At 41.3% G+C, this 23,338-nt stretch overlaps 1 protein-coding gene across 1 annotated transcript; it reads left to right on the plus strand.

The window, feature by feature from the left end:
* The first annotated feature begins 99 nt into the window (after positions 1-99).
* Positions 100-17,376, plus strand: LOC121547541 (cytochrome b-c1 complex subunit 2, mitochondrial). Its single transcript, XM_041858876.1, has 14 exons — positions 100-206; positions 7,287-7,355; positions 10,631-10,780; positions 10,914-10,978; positions 12,679-12,735; positions 12,843-12,967; positions 13,120-13,217; positions 13,380-13,437; positions 13,568-13,663; positions 13,855-14,054; positions 14,262-14,342; positions 14,594-14,667; positions 16,628-16,781; positions 17,007-17,376. Exons 1-14 carry the CDS (start codon positions 174-176, stop codon positions 17,088-17,090), a joined length of 1,344 nt encoding a protein of 447 aa, XP_041714810.1. The 5' UTR covers positions 100-173; the 3' UTR covers positions 17,091-17,376.
* Positions 17,377-23,338: the final 5,962 nt, after the last annotated feature.

Genomic DNA, 23,338 nt, shown 5'->3' on the forward strand with positions numbered 1-23,338 from the left:
CCTGCAGGATAGATAAAAAGTTGTTTAACACATTTAAAACAGTGGTGGAAAATACACTTGTTCGTGCACGTTTTAAACCCCCGAGGAAGAATGTTGTGCGCTAGGAATTATGGGTAGGACATTCCCGTGTCAGCCATATTGTTTCATTGTCCTGGTTTAAGGATAGAGGGGAGATGAAGGGGATTCGCGGAATAAGTCAGTTATCGGTAAGAACTCCTTTGCCATTTTCATAAGTCTGAATAGTTGATTATTCATGAGACGTTTTTGATATCCGGTAGTAGATTGTAGGGCTTGGTTGGAGAGAATAGCGCTCGCGCTACAAATTGTGTGATGTCACTAGGTGGCTAGCAAACGTTAACACGATGATGATAAACCCAGCCTAAACGTTTGATAGTGGGTCGAAAAATGTGGAGGTTAATGTAACGTTACGTAAAAATATTCCACAAATTGTAGCTGTACACCTACAAGACATCTACTCTTTCCCCGCTGTCAAAGTGTTGTCAAATTCTTCCCTCGCGGTCTGTCCAATCAAAAGATCATGATCATGCAGAGATGGGTTTCCCAATCTCGGTCCTCGGGACCCCAAGGGGTGCACATTTTAGTTTTTGTCCTAACACTACTCAGTTTATTCAAATAATCATCAAGATTTGATCCGTTTGGGAAACTCTGATGCAGAGGATAACAGTTCAGGTGTTTTTTGGGGGGGTGGATCAGCTTAATATTGCAGATAGATTGTATCTTCTATCAATGTAATTGTCTGCATCACTTCCAATCCCCCATGTTTTTTATATATACTCCCCTTTATTACTTTTCAACCCCGCCATCCTTTCCCTACTTGGAGTAAATCAGTGAACAACAATGCCCAGGCCTCTACTTCCGGCCTATACTTACTATCTACACTTTATGGACAGAGTTATTTTTACAATAATTCTATTATATATATATATTTTTTTTTTGCTCCTGAACTTCTTCTACTCTCAACCTCTCCGATCATTTTCATGATGTCCATCCGTTTTGCTTCTATATGCCATATCTTTCTAACTGTGCTCTTTCCCAAAAGCTCCCAACATACAACCTATATACTTATTATGGACACAGTATGCTTACATTATTAGCTATCTTTGTTATTATTTGTTGTTATTTGTTATTAGTCCCATCCTTCAACTCTATTCAATACCTCCCATCTATCTCTTAACACCATCCATATAGGATTTCTATTTGCCATATATATTTCAACTGTGATGTTTTACAAAAGTTCTGAACCTTTCTATTCTCATTGCTTCTACAGATTGTGAATTAAAAATAAACATTTTTGCTAAAAGTATTATTATATTATTGATTGATTGACTATGACTTTTCAGATCACCCAGTAATGCTATCTGCAAGGTTAGCTCCAGGTAAATATTGCAATCCTTTAGCCATTCCTGGACCTGTGTCCAAAAACAAGCTACAAATGGACAGAACCAAAACAAATGATCTAATGATTTTGTCTCTTCACAGCAAAATCTGCAGAGCTGGGAAGATTGTATCCCCCCATATAAATAACATTCTATTGGTAGCAAGAATTTTATATAATAATTTAAATTGAAAGATTCTAATTTTTGAATCCGGTGTCGTTTTGCGTGTCAGTTCATAAACACTATGCCATGGGATCGGTATGTCAAAGATCTCTTCCCAACTATTTTGCAATCTATATGGGACGGCTGTCAATCGTTTGGTCCTTAAGTGAAACTGATATACTTTTTTATTTATCACAGTTTTCCTTAACCAATTATGTTCTTTAATGCAAGGCCGACAGACAAATTCCTTACTTTCTCCCCCTTCCACTTTCCTCTTCCACTTTTGCGGTAAGGCTGCAATTATTTGGTTGTAATTTTGGGTAGAATCAAATCAAATCAAATCAAATTTTATTGGTCACATGCGCCGAATACAACAAGTGCAGACATTACAGTGAAATGCTTACTTACAGCCCTTAACCAACAGTGCGTTTATTTTAAACAAAAAAAGTAAGAATAAAACAACAACAAAAAAAAAAAGTGTTGAGAAAAACAAAGAGCAGAAGTAAAATAAAGTGACAGTAGGGAGGCTATATATACAGGGGGGTAACGGTGCAGAGTCAATGTGCGGGGGCACCGGCTAGTTGAGGTAGTTGAGGTAATATGTACATGTGGGTAGAGTTAAAGTGACTATGCATAAATACTTAACAGAGTAGCAGCAGCGTAAAAAGGATGGGGTGGGGGGGCAGTGCAAATAGTCCGGGTAGCCATGATTAGCTGTTCAGGACATTTCCATATGTTTTTGTTAGCTGCATGTGCGACATAACTCCACCAGTCCTACCGATGATATCATTTACGAAGATTATACCTTTTTTAAACATTCTGTCAAAAAATAAAGTTTTTTTGTCAATTAGTATATTTGAATTTAACCACAATATTTGTTGCATTATTTGTTCCGTCGTTTCTGGAGGATTAAATTGAAATTGCAACCAACTTTCTATGGCTTGTTTTAGAAATAGTGATATTTGGGAGATGATTTCCTTTTCAAATAACTGCAAATGAGTTGTTGTAATCTGAATAAAGGGAAAAAGGCCTTTCTTGAACATTGGGTGAGACAATCTTACTAATTTGCTTGAGAACCAGTTCAGATTTAAGTATAACTTTTGTATGACTGAAGCTTTTAGTGATAGGTCTAATGCTTTAATATTTAATAATTTCTGTCCTCCGAATTCATATTCATTATATAAATTTGCCCTTTTAATTTTGTCTGGCTTGCCGTTCCAAATAAAATTGAATATTTTTTTCTAATATAATTTTAAAAACTGTTCGCTAGGCGTAGGCAAGACCATAAGCAAATAGGTTAATACCTGGGATAATACTAAAGAGTTAATCAGGGTGATTTTTCCACAAATTGACAGGTATTTTCCTTTCCATGGTAGTAAGATCTTATCTATTTTTGCTAACTTTCTATTAAAATGTATTGAAGTGAGATCATTTATTTCCTTTGGGATATGTATTCAGAGTATATCCACATCACCATCAGACCATTTTATTGGTAAACTACATGGTAATGTAAAAATTGTATTTTTTTGTGATCCAATACGTAATATAGTACATTTGTCATAATTTGGTTGTAATCCAGAGAGGTTAGAAAATGTATCTAGATCCTCTATGAGGCTGTGGAGGGATTCTAGTTGTGGATTTAAAAGAACATGAATCATCAGCGTACAATGACACCTTTGTTTTTAAGCCCTGTATTTCTAATCCTCTGATATTATTATTGGATCTGATTTTAATAGCTAACATCTCGATGGCCACAATAAATAGATATGCCGATAGTGGACAACCTTGTTTCACTCCTCTTGACAGTTTAAAACTTTCTGAGAAATAGCCATTATTTACTATTTTACACCTAGGGTTACTATACATGATTTTGACCCATTTTATAAGAGATTCTCCAAAATTGAAATGCTCCAGGCATTTATATATAAACCCCAGTCGAACTTTATCAAATGCCTTTTCGAAGTCTGCTATGAATAGCAGGCCTGGTTTCCCATATTTTCCATAGTGTTCTATTGTTTCCAATACTTGCCTTATATTATCTCTAATGTATCTTCCAGTCAGTTATCGGTAAGAACTCCTTTGCCATTTTCATAAGTCTGAATAGTTGATTATTCATGAGACGTTTTTGATATCCGGTAGTAGATTGTAGGGCTTGGTTGGCGAGAATAGCGCTCGCGCTACAAATTGTGTGATGTCACTAGGTGGCTAGCAAACGTTAACACGATGATGATAAACCCAGCCTAAACGTTTGATAGTGGGTCGAAAAATGTGGAGGTTAATGTAACGTTACGTAAAAATATTCCACAAATTGTATCTGTACACCTACAAGACATCTACTCTTTCCCTGCTGTCAAAGTGTTGTCAAATTCTTCCCTCGGGGTCTGTCCAATCAAAAGATCATGATCATGCAGAGATGGGTTTCCCAATCTCGGTCCTCGGGACCCCAAGGGGTGCACATTTTAGTTTTTGTCCTAGCACTACTCAGTTTATTCAAAAAATCATCAAGATTTGATCCTTTTGGGAAACTCTGATGCAGAGGATAACAGTTCAGTTGTTTATCAGTCTCACCCAGGGTAGTTATAGGGCTCACCACCTGTCTAAAGTAGCTGGCACACACACGTGTCAATTCATCAGGACATAACGTTACATTCAGTTGACTGGTAATGTTGGTTACAACTTTTGATATGTTTTAAAAAGTTCCAATATCAATGAATACCGTAACATTCTCATCATGCATATCAAGTTTCCTAGCTAGCTAATACATTAGTAAACTTTGCTGTCACGCTCTCACATACAGTAACTGGGTTACATAATACCCCTATATGTAGGCCACTCTATAGCTGTGATATCAGCTAAATTCAACTGGAGGTAGCGCTCGAAAACCCCTTCTTATCCATTGGGATTTCAGCAATTAGCTTCGACCCACATTTGGCTGCGCGTGAACTAAAATTCCGATGCTGTGTTTTAACTTTTACATTCTGCACAGACCGCGCGCATGTTGATTTTGTCCACCCACACCAGACGCAATCAGGACATGCAGGTTGAAATATCAAAACAAACTCTGAAGCAACTATATTAATTTGGGGACAGGTCGAAAAGCATTAAACATTTATGGCAATTTAGCTAGCTAGCTTGCTGTTGCTAGCTATTTTGTCCTGGGATATATACATTGGGTTGTTATTTTGCCTGAAATGCACAACATCCTCTATTCTGACAATTAATCCACAGATAAGAGGGTAAACCGAGTTTGTTTGTAGTAATCTCTCCTCCAGGGTTCTTCTTCTTTGGACTTTATATGGCGGTTGGCAACCAATTTAGGTGCATCACCACCACTGACTGGAGTGTGGACCTCAGTTAATCTTTCAATCACCCAAGTGGGTATATGCTCTTAAAAACCAATGAGGAGATGGGAGAGGCGTTCTATTTTAGTGCCTGGCTATGCAGATGCTCGTTGATGCACGTGAGCAGTGTGGGTGCAATGATTGAATAACATGTATGTGTACATTTATTTTGCATCGCATGCGAGCAGTGTGGTCAGCATGTTAAAAACATCAATAATCATCACTTGCGAAACGTGCTGATATGCCGCTTATCTTTCATATCAACGATAGATCATATTTCAAATTTAAAAAATATATACTTTCTGTAGCAGTTTTGCACAGATCCATACACTGTATGTGCCTCCAGTTGACGAACTACACTTCCTCCCCAGTTATGCTTACACACAGGTGTTCAGATCATGCTAGATAGCTAATTAGTACAGGTGGCCACCAATAGAGCCCCACAGTGGAGGTGTCATGATACCCATAAAACCTAGTGGTCAAACAGGGAAATTGATCTAATCGTTTTTCCACCATTCATTTTTCCCAATGGGAATTTTAGAAACACTTCAAATAAGGACTGTGTTTCGTGTAGGCTTACCCTGGCGGGAAGTTTTGATAACCGTGTAAATGTCTCTCGTACAAGGTGACTTTTATCAATATATTCGGCTCTATTTACTCTCAGATTAAAAAATGCTAATCATCAAAGTAGACATCGTGCAAGACTACAAATCCCTGCAAGCTCCTGCACTTCATCTCTAGCTGACACCTTTGCTAACAAGTATTGTGTCAATTTAAAACTTGCACAAGACAGTTCAAAGAATTGTCAATTTAAAGCCAATTTATTCATTACTACATTTAGCTAACATCAGTGGTGTAAGGTACTTAAGTAAAAATACTTGAAAGTACTACTTAAGCAGGTTTTTGGGGGGTATCTGTACTTTACTATTTATATTTGACAACTTTTACTTTTACTTCACTACATTCCTAAAGAAAATTATGTACTTTCTACTCCATACATTGTCCCTGACACCCAAAAGTACTCGTTACATTTTGAATGCTTAGCAGGACAGGAAAATGGTCTAATTCACACACTTATCAAGAGAACATCCCTGGTCATCCCTACTGCCTCTGATCTGGCGGACTCACTAAACACATGCTTCGTTTGTAAATGATGTTGATGTCTGAGTGTTGGAGTGTGCCCCTGGCTAGCCGTAAATAAGAAAATGGTGCCGTCTGGTTTGCTTAATATAAGGAATTTGAAATGATTTTTACTTTTTGATACTTAAGTATATTTAAAACCAAATACTTTGACTTTTACTCAAGTAGGATTTTACTGGGTGACTTTCACTTTTACTTGTCATTTTCTATTAAGGTATCTTTACTTTTTCTTAAGTATGACAATTGGGTACTTTTTCCACCACTGGCTAACATTAGTTAATCCAGAGATTCTTACCTTTGCCTCGATTCGGCAGCCTCGTCCAGATCATGATTGCATTTGTAGTTCTTTATGATAGCCACATTTGCAGCTATCATTTCATTTTGGGGGGGTAAATACAGGCAAATATATTGATAAAAGTCACCTTGCCCTAGAGAGATTTACACGGTTATCAAAACGTGCCCTTATTTTAAGTTTCCAAAATCCCCTATGGGAAAAATGAATGGTGGAAAAACGATTGGAACCATTTCCTTGTTTGACCACTAGGTTTTATGGGTATTATGACTCATACTGTGGTACTCTGTCTTCAGTATGTCTTCCGTAAACAAGCGCTGTAACATGGAGATATGGCCGTGTGGGAACACTTGAACACTTACCCTAACCCTTTAAAGGTGTGTAGTAATTTAACCTTTAGTTTTTTGAAAATTATTTCTCGCTGATACGTTCCTTATGTTTCCAAAACAGTACTGTAAGCGATGTGTTTTAACGTTCAGAATGAGCGTCGGGACTCTTAACAAAATTCCCCCGGCCAGAAGATACTATCGTCAATAGGCGCTAAAGGTAGTTGGCGTCTATGAATGGGTTGAACTGGAGGCAGACTTTCTAGGAAGCTAATTTCCCCCTTACAGCCAAGTTTATCCCGGCTCAAGCTTCATCCTGGTCCAACATGATGAATATACCTATTCTTTGATTTTGCACTTGCCATGACCCTCCTCCACAGTCCTCCAAAACCAAAACAAATGAGTGACAGGGCTGCACTGTTGAATGGAAACAGAACCTACGGAATGTGCCTTTTTATTAAACATTTGAATATTGTACCACTGTGCCACCATAAGGTCCAGCCAGTATTCAACCATAATTCTGTCTCTGATTCTCAATCATCTAATTGGCTCTCTCTATCCAGAGTCCAGACCCACCATAAAACCCTAGTAGGATATTAAGTCACCTTGTATCTTTTCTCTATTACAGACTAGGCTTTACGCAGCCCAGGCTGCCCGTAAGTTGGATGTTGCAGCGTTTCAGCCTCAGGATGTGCAGGTCAGTGGGTGTTGACATGTTTCTCTTTCCTCACAGAGACGTTTCTATGCGGCCTCCCGAACAGACCAGGGCCCGGTTTCCCAAAAGGGTCTTAAGGCAAAGTTCATCATTAGAACCTTTGAAGGAGCATCGTTAAATCTCTGAGCTGTTTCCCAAAACCATCGTTATTAAGAACAGCTGAGTGCGTAATTAGATTATTTTTCTGCCCTCCCGCTTCACTTCATGCACAAAAGAGACAGAAGATCTCAGCTAAACGTAGAATCACATGGTTTATCAGTCTCTCTCTGACCGCTGATAACTTCAGAACAAAGTTGACTACAAATACAACGTTTCCAATGTCTTTGCAATTTATACAAACAAGCAACATATAAAAATATGCTTCAAATGAAAATTGAGATGAATGCATTAAATCATATTAAAATAGGCTACATTTCATGTTCAATCGAGTTATATTTTGGTACTTGTGCGCTACTGTCTGTAATTTGTCTCAATATATTCCATGATGTGTAGCCTAACGTGCACAATGATGTGACAAATCTGTGATTTAGAGCATTTTTATTGGTCAAGCATTAGAATAAGCTGCCTCAATATTTGCAGCCGTAGGTGGTAGGCCTAGTATAGGAGCTGATCCGTCATCAGTATTTTGAAATAATTATAATGTTAAGGTAAGATTTGAATGGAGAAAGCTGATCCGAGAGCAGCGCTCCCTTTCGACCCTATCAGTATCGAAACACGCACCAATGACTCACTTTGCGACTGTTCTCTTGGCGTGGTGTTTTGGGAAACGCAAGTTATATCTTTGGCTGTTATAGGAAAGATGCATTGTTAAAACACTCAAGCCTAAATTCCATCACTATCGGGAAACCAGGCCCAGCCCTTGACTCGGCCTCTGTCAGGCCTCAAATTCTCCACAGGGGCTGCCCTCTCATACCAGGATGTCCATGTATGTGGTGGTCTGATGGAGCGATTTAGGGGGTGTAGATTCTGTCATCTGTCCTACTCTAACCAAAGTGTGTTTACATGGGCCTTTTGTCCTTTGAGATATTGGTCTGCTTTTAGTATACCACAGAATATCTCTGTGTACTGCTACAAACTCCCAGTGAAATGTCACGCTGATTACATTTGTAATAGTTCAAGTAAAACTAGCAAAAAGGCATTTCATATTTGTAATTTGATGCTTTTGCTTTCCACCCATTTGTTGCCTTTTTATGTGAACATGCTATAACAGAAGCTAGAGCTAAGATGTGTTACACTGCTCTGTTAACATTTTGTGATATCTTAACTGCATAAAACACACCATGTACAGTGCCTTCGGAAAGTATTCACACCCCTTGACTTTTTCCAAATGTTGTTGTGTTACAGCCTGAATTTAAAATTGATTAAATTGAGATGTGTCACTGGCAGACACACACTACTCCATAATGTCAAAGTGGAATTATATTTTTAGACATTTTTACAAATTAATAAAAAATGAAAAGCTGAAATGTCTTGAGTCAATAAGTATTCAACCCCTTTGTTATGGCAAACCTAAATAAGTTCAGGAGTAAACATTTGCTTAACAAGCCACTTCAGTTGCATGGACTCACTCTGTGTGCATTAATAGGCAGGATAGAGAGTACCGCTACCAGACACACACATCAGCAGAACAGACTGCCTAGAGTGTAGCCTGTTTTCCAGATAGCCAGTTGAGAGAAAGGATAAGACACACCATATGACCACAAGTCACAGCACAGAGGGAACCCAACCAATAATACCTCATACAATAATCATTAATAGAACAACTCGGAGGCAATTTCATAGAGGCACCAGACAATAACGAACCCAGTTATCATTAGATGATTTGCAAATATCTGTATTCCTTACACAGAGTGAAAAGGGAGTTGGGTACATTAATGGGAGAGTGTGTGTGTGTGTGTAGGTGTAGTTCAAAACAAAACATTTATTTAAATGGCCCCAACGTCTCTTAGGCCAATAGACAATAAATCAATCAAACAGCTCCAAAAAGAGAATAAAAATATAATCACTATACTCAAACGCACACTCCCTTTAACACAATTGTCAATACCAGTGCATTTACAGTTCCCAACCGCACTGAACACAGAAAAAGCGAGAGAGAGAGGGGCAGAGGGCTATGGTCTTAGTTGATACACCTGTTGGTTTGTTGGTTAAAGCTTTGCAACAATGTTGCCAGTAACCCAGTAAATCAATGACGAGCAATCCCCACAGGTTCCAAACACGTAGTAGAGCGGTAACACTTGACTTAACTTTACAAACTAAGCACGCCGAAAACAAACAAAGAGTTGCACACACCGTCAAAACTGCTGCACCAACCGAGATCTCTCACACAGAGACGGACGAGCCATTTTACTTCCTCCTTCCTGACAGCTGATGCACTCTTAAAGTGGCAGTGCACGGTGAACGTGCAGGATTTCGCCACAACTTCATCTCTGTACCCCACACATACAATTATCTGTAAGGTCCCTCAGTCGAGCAGTGAATTTAAAACACAAAGACCAGGGAGGTTTAACAATGCCTCGCAAAGAAGAGCACCTATTGGTAGATGGGTAGAAAATTCAAAAGCAGACATTGAATATCCCTTTTGAGCAGGGTGAAGTTATTAATTACACTTTGGATGGTGTATCAATACACCCAGTCACTACAAAGATACAGGCATCCTTCCTAACTCAGTTGCCGGAGAGGAAGGAAACCGATCACCATGAGGCCAATGGTGACTTTAAAACAGTTAGTTTAATAGCTGTTTATAGGAGAAAACTGAGGATGGATCAACATTGTAGTTACTCCACAATACTAACCTAAATTACAGAGTGAAAAGAAGGAAGCCTGTACAGAATAAAAATATTCCAAAACATGCATCCTGTTTGCAATAAGAAATTAATCCAACACATCACTGAGTACCACTGTTCATATTTTCAAGCGTGGTGGTGGCTGCATCATGTTATGGGTATGCTTGTCATCGGCAAGGACTAGAGAGTTTTTTAGGATAGAAATAAACAGAATAGAGCTAAGCACAGGCAAAATCATAGAGGAAAGCATGGTTCAGTCTGCTTTCCAACAGACACTGGGAGACAAATTCACCTTTTAGCAGGACAATAACCTAAAACACAAGGCCAAATAACACAAACACAAGGCCAAATATACACTGATGTTATTTTATTATTCAAGCTGTAACACAGGAAATTGTGGAATAAGTTAAGGGGTATGAATACTTCCTGAAGGCACTGTGGGTGTGATGCTAACTGATATTTATCTTCCAGGTGACTAAACTGCCCAGCGGTCTGGTGATAGCCTCGTTGGACAACTACTCCCCGGCTTCCAGGATTGGTGTGTTTGTGAAAGCTGGCTGTCGCTATGAGTCCCCGGAGAACCAGGGAGTCACCCACCTGCTCCGTCTGGCTGCCAACCTGGTACGCCTGGTTCTGGTTCATTAAACCTCCATCAGCATGATGTATCCAGGAGCTTGAGTGATTATTCAATGTACTCAATACTGTTTAGGAATTTGTAATGTGGTTAATCCCAATCTCTGCTGCTCTTTTCCAGACTACCAAAGGTGCTTCAGCCTTCAGGATCTGTCGTGGTGTAGAGGCAGTTGGAGGCAGTCTAGGGTCAGTGTCTGTGAATTAGTGTACATCCTCATACAAACATAAAAAGGACTACACATATCTATTGTTTGGGATACTTAAAGACATGTTACTTTGGCAACTAACAGTCTTTTTTTTTTTAAGCCTCCAGCTTTGGGCTGGGTGTGTCAATGTGTAGTTCATGTATGCATCATCTGAGAAGAATTACTGTCTTACCTCAATTAGCCACGAAATCCCTAGTTTGAAAGTGGCTGTTTTCTTGAAGCTGTGCCATGCCATTTTCCCTACATTTCCCCCCAAGTGAACCAGCCCTCTAGCAAGTTGAGTTCTAGCTAATGATCTTCAGCCCCTTGCATTTGAGTGACAGCTAGCAAGAGGCCTGCCCAGCATTATCCAATGAGGTTGCAGGACGGGCCAGACGTCTCCATGGACACGGCAGAGAGAGAGAGAACAATATGTATGTGACTTTTGGCTCGTGAGTGCTACTTTCACAACTACTGGCTAAAAAGTATACAAAAGTACCAGAGAATACTTTAGCATATTTTCTGACTGATTACCACTGCCATGGATGACATACTTACACTATATATACAAAAGTATGTGGACATCCCTTCAAATTAGTGGATTCTGATATTTCAGCCACACCCGTTGCTGACAGTTGTATAAAATCGAGCACACCGCCATGCAATCTCCACAGACAAACATTGGCAGTAGAATGGTCTTACTGAAGAGCTCAGTGACTTTCAACGTGGCACCGTCATAGGATGCCACCTTTCCAACAAGTCAGTTCGTAAAATGTCTGTCCTGCTAGTGCTGCCCTGGTCAACTGTAAGTGTAAACGTCTAGGAGCAACAACCGCCGAGTGCTGAAGCGAGCAGCGCGCAAATAACCGTCTGTCCTCGATTGCAACACTCACTACCGAGTTCCAAACTTCCTCTGGAAGCAACGTAAGCACAATAACTGTTCGTCGGGAGCTTCATGAAATGGGTTTCCGTGGCCGCACACAAGTCTAAGATCACCATGCACAATGCCAAGCGTCAGTGGAAACGCGTTCTCTGGAGTGATGAATCACGCTTCACCATCTGGCAGTCCGACGGACAAATCTGACTTTGGCGGATGCCAGGAGAATGCTAACTGCCCCAATGCATAGTGCCAACTGTAAAGTTTGGTGGAGGAGGAATAATGATCTGGGGCTGTTTTTCATGGTTCGGGCTAGACCCCTTAGTTCTAGTGAAGGGAAATCTTAACGCTACAGCATACAATGACATTCTAGACGATTCTGTGCTTCCAACTTTGTGGCAACAGTTTGGGGAAGGCCCTTTCCTGTTTCAGCATGACAATGCCTCTTGCACAAAGCGAGATTCATACAGAAATGGTTTGATGAGGTCTGTGTGGAAGAACTAGACTGGCCTGTACAGAGCCCTGACCTCAACCCTATCGAACACCTTTGGGATGAATTGGAACACCGACTGCGAGCCAGGCCTAATCACCCAATATCAGCGCCCGACCTCACTAATGCTCTTGTGGCTGAATGGAAGCAAGTCCCGCAGCAATGTTCCATCATTTAGTGGAAAGCCTTCCCAGAAGAGTGGAGGCTGTTATAGCAGCAAAGGGGGGACCAACTTCATATTAATGCCAATGATTTTGGGATGAGATGTTCGACGAGCAGGTGTCCACATACTTTTGGTCATTAGTGTATCTGTGTGTGTGTATTTTCTGTGCAGCGTGACGTCGTCCAGAGAGAACATGATCTACTCGGTTGACTGTCTCAGAGACCACATGTAAGTGTTGCTTGCCTCACGTATACATATGTGTACACAAACATAGATCTAAACTATATGGTGAATAAATCATCGTTATTCTAATTTCTGTGTGTTGTCTAATGCAGTGACACAGTGATGGAGTACCTGATCAATGTGACCACAGCCCCAGAGTTCAGGCCGTGGGAGGTGTCTGACCTCACCCCCAGGGTCAAGATGGACAAGGCCCTGGCTGCACAGACCCCCCAAATGGGTTAGCACACACACACAGTTATGTGGTTGTTTCAGTTTCTTTATTTGAATATACTTTCTGTTAACGGCTCTAGATTACATTATGCTAAATGTCAAAAGATTGCAAATTGTCATCACACTGCGGCTGAAGTGCCTTGCGGTTCTTTTCCTCAGGTGTGATTGAGGGTCTACATGGAGCTGCTTACAAGAACACGCTGTCCAACTCCCTCTACTGCCCAGACTACATGGTTGGCCAAGTCGACGCTGACCATGTAAGACACTCAACATCCTGGTCCCTGCACTATCATTGAGTTTGGACTAATGCTATGGACGTTCATCTTCCTCTCCTGATGCACAACCCAGCATGCTCTACTTCACGAAGTACAGCATTACGGTTGAGTTTTTGACTAACCCTCTGATGTTTGCCTCTCCAGATGCACAGTTTTATCCAGAACAATTTCACAAGTGCAAGAATGGCTCTGGTTGGGCTTGGTAAGTGTTAAACGTGTATATATAATAAAACCATTTTTTAATCAAATTACTTGATCCAGGTAGCTGTGTGTTAAGGGGATAAAAAATGTATATATATTATTGTATTCTCACATGCATTCTATGTGTTCAGGTGTGGACCACGGTCTTCTGAAGCAGGTGGGAGAGCAGTTCCTCAACATCCGCAGTGGGATGGGCACTGCTGGGACAAAGGCTCAGTACCGAGGCGGTAAGACTCTTATTCCAGAGGGGCTGAGATGACCACTGTATCTGCTAGAAGAGCATGAAACCTAATTTTCCTCTGGCATGGAAAATTCCCTAAATTCTAATAGTTTCTCGCCGCCTTTCTCTCTCCCCTCTCTCTCTTTCTCTCCCTGCGTCTCTCTCTCTCTCTCTCTCTCTCTCTCTCTCTCTCTCTAGGCGAGGTGCGGGTGCAGAATGGGTCCAGCCTGGTGCACTCTGCGGTGGTGTCTGAGGGGGCGGCGGTTGGCACAGACGAGGTCATGGCCTTCTCTGTACTACAGCACGTCCTGGGGGCGGGGCCACACATCAAGAGAGGCTCCAACTCCACCTCCAAACTCATCCAGGGTGTCGCTAAGGCTACTGGAGACCCCTTCGATGTGAGTGACATAATCACCAGATCGGATTGTGTTTGTTTTCATAGCTGGCCTTTATACAGGATGGGAATGCAATATATGGAGGAATCTTTGGATAGAAGTGTTTTGTGCAGAATAGATATTGTATTGTGTCATGCAAAATGTAATATTGTTGTGTTAGAGTTACTTGTCAAACTAATGTCATTCTCCTCTGGTGTCCCCTCCTTTTAGGCCTCTGCTTTCAATGTCAACTACTCTGACTCAGGCCTGTTTGGAGTCTACACTATCTCCCAGTCTGCAGCAGCTGGTGACGTGAGTATGATGTCTCTTAAATTTCCACTGCTTTCTAATAAGGTACATTTTATAAGAATTAATAAAGCTTAATTCAAACTGCTTTCTGAAGCAGTTGCTGAGTAGTCCTATGAACCCTGTGAGTGATAGTTGCTTTTACGTAGAATGTAATGTAAGATCATTCATTTAGGATGAGGAAAGAGCATAATGAAGATTATCTTTGACCTCCCATTGATTAATTGATTGACCTATCCCTGTCCTCCTCTCTCCAGGTGATCAAGGCAGCTATTGGCCAGGTGAATGCTGTTGCAGGGGGGGTCTCAGAAGCTGATCTGACCCGCGCCAAGTAAGCTAACATACACACAGACTTAGAAACTTGAGTATAGGCCTCCCGAGTGGCGCAGCGGTCTAAGGCACAAAAGTTTGGACACACAGACTCATTCCAGGGTTTTTCTTTATTTTTACTATGACAATTTTTAAATGACACATATGGAATCATGTAGGAACCAAAAAAGTGTTAAAGAAATCAAAATATATTTTATATTTGAGATTCTTCAAAGTAGCCACCCTTTGCCTTGACGACTGCTTTGCACACTCTTGGCATTCTCTCAACCAGCTTCACCTGGAATGCTTTTCCAACAGTCTTGAAGGAGTTCCCACATGCTGACCACTTGTTGGCTGCTTTTCCTTCACTCTGCGGTCCAACTCATCCTAAACCATCTCAATTTGGTTGAAGTCGGGTGATTGTGGAGGCCAGGTCATCTGATGCAGCACTCCATCACTCACCTTCTTGGTAAAATAGCCCTTACACAGCCTGGAGGTGTGTTGGGTCATTGTCCTGTTGAAAAACAAACGATAGTCCCACTAAGCCCAAACCAGATGGGATGATGTATCGCTGAAGAATGCTGTGGTAGCCATGCTGATTAAGTGTGCCTTGAATTGTAAATAAATCACAGACAGTGTCACCAGCAAAGCACAACACCACCTCCTCCATGCTTTACGGTGGGAAAACAAATCAAAATATATTTTATATTTGAGATTCTTCAAAGTAGCCATCCTTTGCCTTGATGACAGCTTTGCACACTCTTGGCATTCTCTCACCCAACGTCATGAGGTACTCACCTGGAATTGATTTCAATTAACAGTTGTGCCTTGTTAAAAGTTAATTTATGGAATTTCTTTCCTTCTTAGTGCATTTGAGCCAATCAGTGTTGTAACAAGGTAGGGATGGTATACAGAAGATAGCCCTATTTGGTAAAAGACCAAGTCCATATTATGGCAAGAACAGCTCAAAAAAGCAAAGAGAAACAACAGTCCATCATTACTTTAAGACGTGAAGGTCAGTCAATCTGGAAAAGGCCTTCGTGGTCAAATTGCTGCAAAGAAACCACTACTAAAGGACAGCAATAATAAGAAGAGACTTGCTTGGGCCAAGAAACACAAGCAATGGACATTAGACCAGTGGAAATCTGTCCTTTGGCCTGATGAGTCCAAATTTGAGATTTTTGGTTACAACCACCGTGTCCTTGTGAGACGCAGAGTAGGTGAACGGATGATCTCCGCATGTGTGGTTCCCACCGTGAAGCATGGAGGAGGTGGTGTGATGGTGTGGGGGTGCTTTGCTGGTAACACTGTCTGTGATTTATTTAGAATTCAAGGCACACTTAACCAGCATGGCTACCACAGCATTCTGCAGCGATATGCCATCCCATCTGGTTTGCACTTAGTGGGACTATCATTTGTTTTCAACAGGACAATGACCTAACACACCTCCAGGCTGTGTAAGGGCTATTTGACCAAGGAGAGTGATGGAGTGCTGCATCAGATTACCTGGCCTCCATAATCACCCGACCTCAACCCAATTGAAATGGTTTTGGATGAGTTTGACCACAGAGTGAAGGAAAAGCAGCCAACAAGTGCTCAACATGTGTGGGAACTCCTTCAAGACTGTTGGAAAAGCATTCCAGGTGAAGCTGGTTGAGAGAATGCCAAGAGTGTGCAAAGCTGTCATCAAGGCAAAGGGTGGCTACTTTGAAGAATCTCAAATATAAAATATATTTTGATTTGTTTAACACTTTTTTGGTTCCTACATGATTCCATATGTGTTATTTCATAGTTTTGATGTTTTCATTATTATTTTACAATGTAGAAAATAGTAAAAATAAAGAAAAACCCTTGAATGAGTAGGTGTGTCCAAACTTTTGACTGGTACTGTATATACTTCAGTATAGAATTTGAATAGATATAATCGAGAAAAGAATTTGAACATGTTGACTTAAGTTTTGTCTGTTTCTTTACCCCTGTAGGACCCAGCTGAAGGCTGAGTACCTGATGTCGTTGGAGAGCTCAGAGGGCTTGTTAGACGCCCTGGGTTCACAAGCTCTGTCCGGAGGGGCCTACCACTCCCCCGAGGCCGTCGCACAGAAGATCGACTCAGTCTCAGCAACGGATGTCGCCAACGTAAGTTTATTCAGTTTGGGGTGAATATTAACTTCCACTGAAGTTACATTTTCACTTAGTCATGCATTGATGTCAATTGGTCACTAAGTTAAAATTTGAGCGGAAGTTAATATATTTCTATATTACTGTCTTTGCTGCAGATCACTCTGGACGTGCACAGTATATTTGGAGTGTTTCATAGTTTGTTTGTTTTTGTGCTTAGATGTGTTTTCCTTCTTCTCTCAGGCTGCAAATAAGTTTGTGTCGGGCAAGAAGTCCATGGCTTCCAGTGGAAACCTCGTCAAGACGCCCTTTGTTGACGAGATCTAAACCCTTCCAACAGTTTTTCACCTGTGATTTTAAAAGGCAAAAGAAAAGCCCATCTGTCCATTCAAAACAAACAGACTGAAACAGTCATTATCCCCATTTCGCCATTGTTCTTCTGAGGAATAATAATGTTGTCATCACACCAACCCTCAATATGTATAGTTGTTGCTATTTTTATGTGGATCTTGATTGTGAATAAGGAAATAAGATCCACATTTGTCCACTTCTTGAACTGTATAGATTATGTAAATTAATGAATAAAGTCTATCTACCTTAAAGTAAAGATTCACCCATTTTGAATGTTATATTGTTTTTGTGCATCTGAGTGATGTTCTATAAATTCCCTGTGTAATTTCATGTTTTCATGTGCGTCTGCGCTATTGCCATTTAAGTAGGCAGAAATTTGGCCGATATGATGTAGCATTGCGATAAAGCCTATCACTACACTGGATACCTTCCGGAAAATTCAGCGTGACAGACGTTTAGTATCTGTTTGGACTTAAAAATGCGTTACGTGTCCGCTTACCTCCTGGCTGTGCTCGGTGGTAACACCAGCCCCTCCAAGGATATCAAGACCATTTTGGGGAGTGTAGAAATCGAGGCCGAAGATGAGCACCTAGACAAGGTTGTCAATGAGTTGAAGTCATGAACTCTGGTCTCTCTAAATTGGCCTCTGTGTCAGCAGGTGGTGCTGTGGCTGATGCTGCTGCAGCTGGGTCTGCTGCAGAAGAGAAAGAGGGATCTGATGATGACATGGGATTCAGACTTTGATTAATCTTCCTTCCGTTAGAAGTTGAAAAACCAGTAATAAATGGAAATCGGGAAAAAATCATTTAAAAAAGTGACTTGTAGCCAGGTGGCTTATTGTGACGTTTTCTAATGAGAAAAGCTAACACCTAGCATTTTTGTTCCAAAAGGTTTACACCTGAGGTGAGGCGGCGCACAATTGGCCCAGCGTCATACAGGTTAGGGGAGAGTTTTGCCGGCCGTGGTTTCAAATCAAATTTTATTTGTCACATACACGTGTTTAGCAGATGTTATTGCGGGTGTAGCGAAATGCTTATGCTTCTAGCGCCGACAGTGCATAAATATCTAACAAGTAATATCTAACAATTTCACAACATATACCCAATACACACAAATCTAGTAAGGAATGGAATTTAAGAATATATACATATACAGTGGGGGAAAAAAGTATTTAGTCAGCCACCAATTGTGCAAGTTCTCCCACTTAAAAAGATGAGAGAGGCCTGTAATTTTCATCATAGGTACACGTCAACTATGACAGACAAAATTAGGGGAAAAAATCACATTGTAGGATTTTTAATGAATTTATTTGCAGATTATGGTGGAAAATAAGTATTTGGTCACCTACAAAAGTTATAGACGTGCACCAGGCTGGGAAGACTGAATCTGCAATAGGTAAGCAGCTTGGTTTGAAGAAATCAACTGTGGGAGCAATTATTAGGAAATGGAAGACATACAAGACCACTGATAATCTCCCTCGATTTGGGGCTCCACGCAAGATCTCACCCCGTGGGGTCAAAATGATCACAAGAACGGTGAGCAAAAATCCCAGAACCACACAGGGGGACCTAGTGAATGACCTGCAGAGAGCTGGGACCAAAGTAACAAAGCCTACCATCAGTAACACACTACGCCGCCAGGGACTCAAATCCTGCAGTGCCAGACGTGTCCCCCTGCTTTTTAAGTGGGAGAACTTGCACAATTGGTGGCTGACTAAATACTTGTTTTCGCCACTGTATGGACAAGCAATGACAGAGCGGCATGGACTAAGATACAGAAGAATATTATAGAATACAGTATATACATATGAGATGAGTAGTGCGGGGCGGCAGGTAGCTTAGTGGGTAAGAGCGTTGTGCCAGTAACCGAAAAGGTCGCTGGTTCTAATCCCCGAGCCGACTAGGTGAAAAATCTGTCGATGTGCCCTTAAGCAAGGCACTTAACCCTAATTGCTCCTGTAAGTCGCTCTGGATAAGAGCGTCTGCTAAATGACTAAAATGTAAATGTAGTGCAAGATATGTAAAAAATTAATTAATTAAAAAATAATGTAGGCACTCACTAACTGTAAGTCGCTCTGGATAAGAGCATCTGCTAAATGACTAAAAATGTCAAATGTAAATTATCCTTAACATATGCTTAAATCAGCAATATTTACTGTAAACCGTTTAATTTGGTTATTTCAGGAGGAATTGGCGATGTATAGATCCCTAAACTCAACTACCTGTAGTGTAATAACATAACACATAGTTGATGTCAATAGCTTTGTTCAGTGTCAGGTAGACCTGATTGATGTTTGCTAAATAGTTACATGGGCAGACCTGTTTCAATTAGAGTATTGGACATGGCCACAGCACACAGGTGTTAACCTGGTTCTTATGGGTATATTAGGGCTGAAGTGCAGGTGTATACATGCATGGTTTGTATGAATGTTCAGGCTTGGACACTGGGGTAGACCTGCTTTATATGAGTATCAAGCTTTATGCCCATGAATTTATCTGGTGTATATGAGTTATAGGATGTAAAGCTGTACCAGGCTCATTCAGGTAATGGGTCTAAATGGACGTCTATAGCCCCTTCATATCCTTTCTGGCAGTGATGTAGTCAAGTCACTAAACCTCAAGTTGAGTCCCGAGTGCCTAGCATTCAAGTCTAATTCCGAGTCCTTTATACTCAAGTCCCAAGTCGAGTCACGAGTCCCTTGGTAGTGCTAAAAGCTGCGGTCCAACAACCTTTGAAGCTATATTTCGTAAGGTAGAAAGCTATGTAATGCTGTTTACAGTAGCTATGTGTGCAGGGGATAGCTGGATATAGGTAAATGTTGGTGACTTGGAATACCTTGACAACTGGGTATCAGGGCTAAGATAGGCAACTAACAGGGCTGAGGTGTTTTGGCAAAGGAACTAGAGTCTATGGGTAACAAATAGGGCTAATGGGGCTAGCATATGGGTGTATCGGGACTTGATTGTATCAATATTGGGGTATTGGCATGTGGGTGTTGGGGCTAGGGCATTGGGGTAACAGGGATGGGGTGTGAGTAATTGGGCTGAGGTATATATACATGTTGGGGCTGGGGAATAGGCGTAAATGATTGTTAATTATAGGCAGAGCACTGCTTGTTCTCATCGGTCACAATTGTGACTGAAAATAAAAAACATACTTTTTCACATACTTTTCACTCAAAGAATAAATAAAAAGCCGTATGGATTGCATGTAAGGGTTGCTAATGGCATAAGATTTGCGTAGTGGCATGTCTGAGAATTTTTTGGGAACAAATGGGTTAGAGGCCACAATTGTAAGGCAAGCAGCTGCAATAGGTTTGTAACTTTGCTCAACAAAATAGCTTTGAAGTTGTTTCAATGTACAATTGTAAGGCAACCAGCTGCAATAGGATTCTGAGTTTGCTCAACATTCGAGCATATGGCTGAACCAACATACAGTGGGGAAAAAAAGTATTTAGTCAGCCACCAATTGTGCAAGTTCTCCCACTTAAAAAGATGAGCGAGGCCTGTAATTTTCATCATAGGTACATGTCAACTATGACAGACAAAATGAGAAGAAAAAAATCCAGAAAATCACATTGTAGGATTTTTAATGAATTTATTTGCAAATTATGGTGGAAAATAAGTATTTGGTCAATAACAAAAGTTTCTCAATACTTTGTTATATACCCTTTGTTGGCAATGACACAGGTCAAACGTTTTCTGTAAGTCTTCACAAGGTTTTCACACACTGTTGCTGGTATTTTGGCCCATTCCTCCATGCAGATCTCCTCTAGAGCAGTGATGTTTTGGGGCTGTCGCTGGGCAACACGGACTTTCAACTCCCTCCAAAGATTTTCTATGGGGTTGAGATCTGGAGACTGGCTAGGCCACTCCAGGACCTTGAAATGCTTCTACGAAGCCACTCCTTCGTTGCCCGGGCGGTGTGTTTGTGATCATTGTCATGCTGAAAGACCCAGCCACGTTTCATCTTCAATGCCGTTGCTGATGGAAGGAGGTTTTCACTCAAAATCTCACGATACATGGCCCCATTCATTCTTTCCTTTACACGGATCAGTCGTCCTGGTCCCTTTGCAGAAAAACAGCCCCAAAGCATGATGTTTCCACCCCCATGCTTCACAGTAGGTATGGTGTTCTTTGGATGCAACTCAGCATTCTTTGTCCTCCAAACACGACGAGTTGAGTTTTTACCAAAAAGTTATATTTAGGTTTCATCTGACCATATGACATTCTCCCAATCCTCTTCTGGATCATCCAAATGCACTCTAGCAAACTTCAGACGGGCCTGGACATGTACTGGCTTAAGCAGGGGGACACGTCTGGCACTGCAGGATTTGAGTCCCTGGCGGCGTAGTGTGTTACTGATGGTAGGCTTTGTTACTTTGGTCCCAGCTCTCTGCAGGTCATTCACTAGGTCCCCCCGTGTGGTTCTGGGATTTTTGCTCACCGTTCTTGTGATCATTTTGACCCCACGGGGTGAGATCTTGCGTGGAGCCCCAGATCGAGGGAGATTATCAGTGGTCTTGTATGTCTTCCATTTCCTAATAATTGCTCCCACAGTTGATTTATTCAAACCAAGCTGCTTACCTATTGCAGATTCAGTCTTCCCAGCCTGGTGCAGGTCTACAATTTTGTTTCTGGTGTCCTTTGACAGATCTTTGGTCTTGGCCATAGTGGAGTTTGGAGTGTGACTGTTTGAGGTTGTGGACAGGTGTCTTTTATAATGATAACAAGTTCAAACAGGTGCCATTAATACAGGTAACGAGTGGAGGACAGAGGAGCCTCTTAAAGAAGAAGTTACAGGTCTGTGAGAGCCAGAAATCTTGCTTGTTTGTAGGTGACCAAATACTTATTTTCCACCATAATTTGCAAATAAATTCATAAAAAATCCTACAATGTGATTTTCAGGATTTTTTTCTCTCAATTTGTCTGTCATAGTTGACGTGTACCTATGATGAAAATGACAGGCCTCTCTCATCTTTTTAAGTGGGAGAACATGCACAATTGGTGGCTGACTAAATACTTTTTTCCCCACTGTACATTCTCAAGTTGAATTGTATGTTCACTTAACTTTTCAACTTGAGAATTTATTCTACCTTATTTGCATATTTCCCAGTGTGCCTTGTCTTTCGAGTGAATTGTAGTTACCACCCATGACTGTTATTTGTTAGCGACAGACACATGGTTGTTGTATTCAATGGCTTTCAGTCCTTTAGCCTTCACCAAGTGAGTGTCTAAGTGAATATGTTATCTTGAAAATTAAACTCTTTATGACAAATATAAGTTATAAGCATGGCGCTTGCAACGCCAGGGTTGTGGGTTCGATTCCCATGGGGGGCCAGTATTAAAAATGTATGCACTCACTAACTGTAAGTCGCTCTGGATAAGAGCGTCTGCTAAATGACTAAAATGTTTTTAAAAAATAAGGAATTGCCGGCTACGCTACAGGACTGCTTAGCTAGTGCTGACTGGACTATGTTCCGGGACTCCACCGATAGCATCGACGAGCTAACCACCTCTTTCGCTGGCTTCAATAGGAAATGCATCGCTGACGTTGTCCCCACAGTGAAGGTTCGCTGCTTCCCCAATCAAAAGCCCTGGATTAACACAGAGGTTGGCACTAAGCTAAAGGACAGGGCTACCGCACACAGGGCTATCGCAGCCAACCCCGAGGCTAGGGCTGAGGACAGGAACAAGTACAGGAAGTCCCGCTACGACCTCCGCAGAGCCATCAAACAAGCAAAAGGACAATATAGGAACAAGGTGGAATCCTATTACACAGGCTCAGACGCCCGCCGCATGTGGCAGGGGCTACAGTCCATTATGGATTACAAAGGAAGACCCAGCCGTAATATGCCTAATGATGCCTCTTTACCAGACAAACTCAATGCATTTTATGAACGCTTCGACAAAAACAACACCGAGCCGTGCATCAGGTTCCCCACCGACCCAGGGGACTGGGTGATCTCGCTCTCTGAGGCCAACATGAGTAAGGATTTTAATCAGGTCAACACTTGCAAAGCAGCTGAGCCGGACGGTATTCCTGGGCACATTCTCTGAGCATGCACAGAACACCTGGCAGGCATATTCACTGTCATTTTTAACCTCTCCTTGTCCCAGTCTGTAATCCCCACATCTCAAGCTGACCACCATCATTCCTGTTCCCAAGAACTCTAAGGCTACCTGCCACAACGACTACTGCCCTGTAGCACTCAAATCTGTAAT

This window comes from Coregonus clupeaformis, chromosome 31 (assembly GCF_020615455.1).
Source record: "Coregonus clupeaformis isolate EN_2021a chromosome 31, ASM2061545v1, whole genome shotgun sequence".
In the NCBI taxonomy this organism is placed as follows: domain Eukaryota; kingdom Metazoa; phylum Chordata; class Actinopteri; order Salmoniformes; family Salmonidae; genus Coregonus; species Coregonus clupeaformis.

Bases quoted from the DNA above. Each gene is read 5' to 3' on its own strand.
- LOC121547541 (XM_041858876.1), top strand. From the start codon at position 174: ATGAAGGGGATTCGCGGAATAAGTCAGTTATCG. The intron at 10,979-12,678 runs GTCAGTGTCTGT...TTTTCTGTGCAG, and splicing joins GCAGTTGGAGGCAGTCTAGG to CGTGACGTCGTCCAGAGAGA. The intron at 13,438-13,567 runs GTAAGTGTTAAA...CTATGTGTTCAG, and splicing joins AATGGCTCTGGTTGGGCTTG to GTGTGGACCACGGTCTTCTG.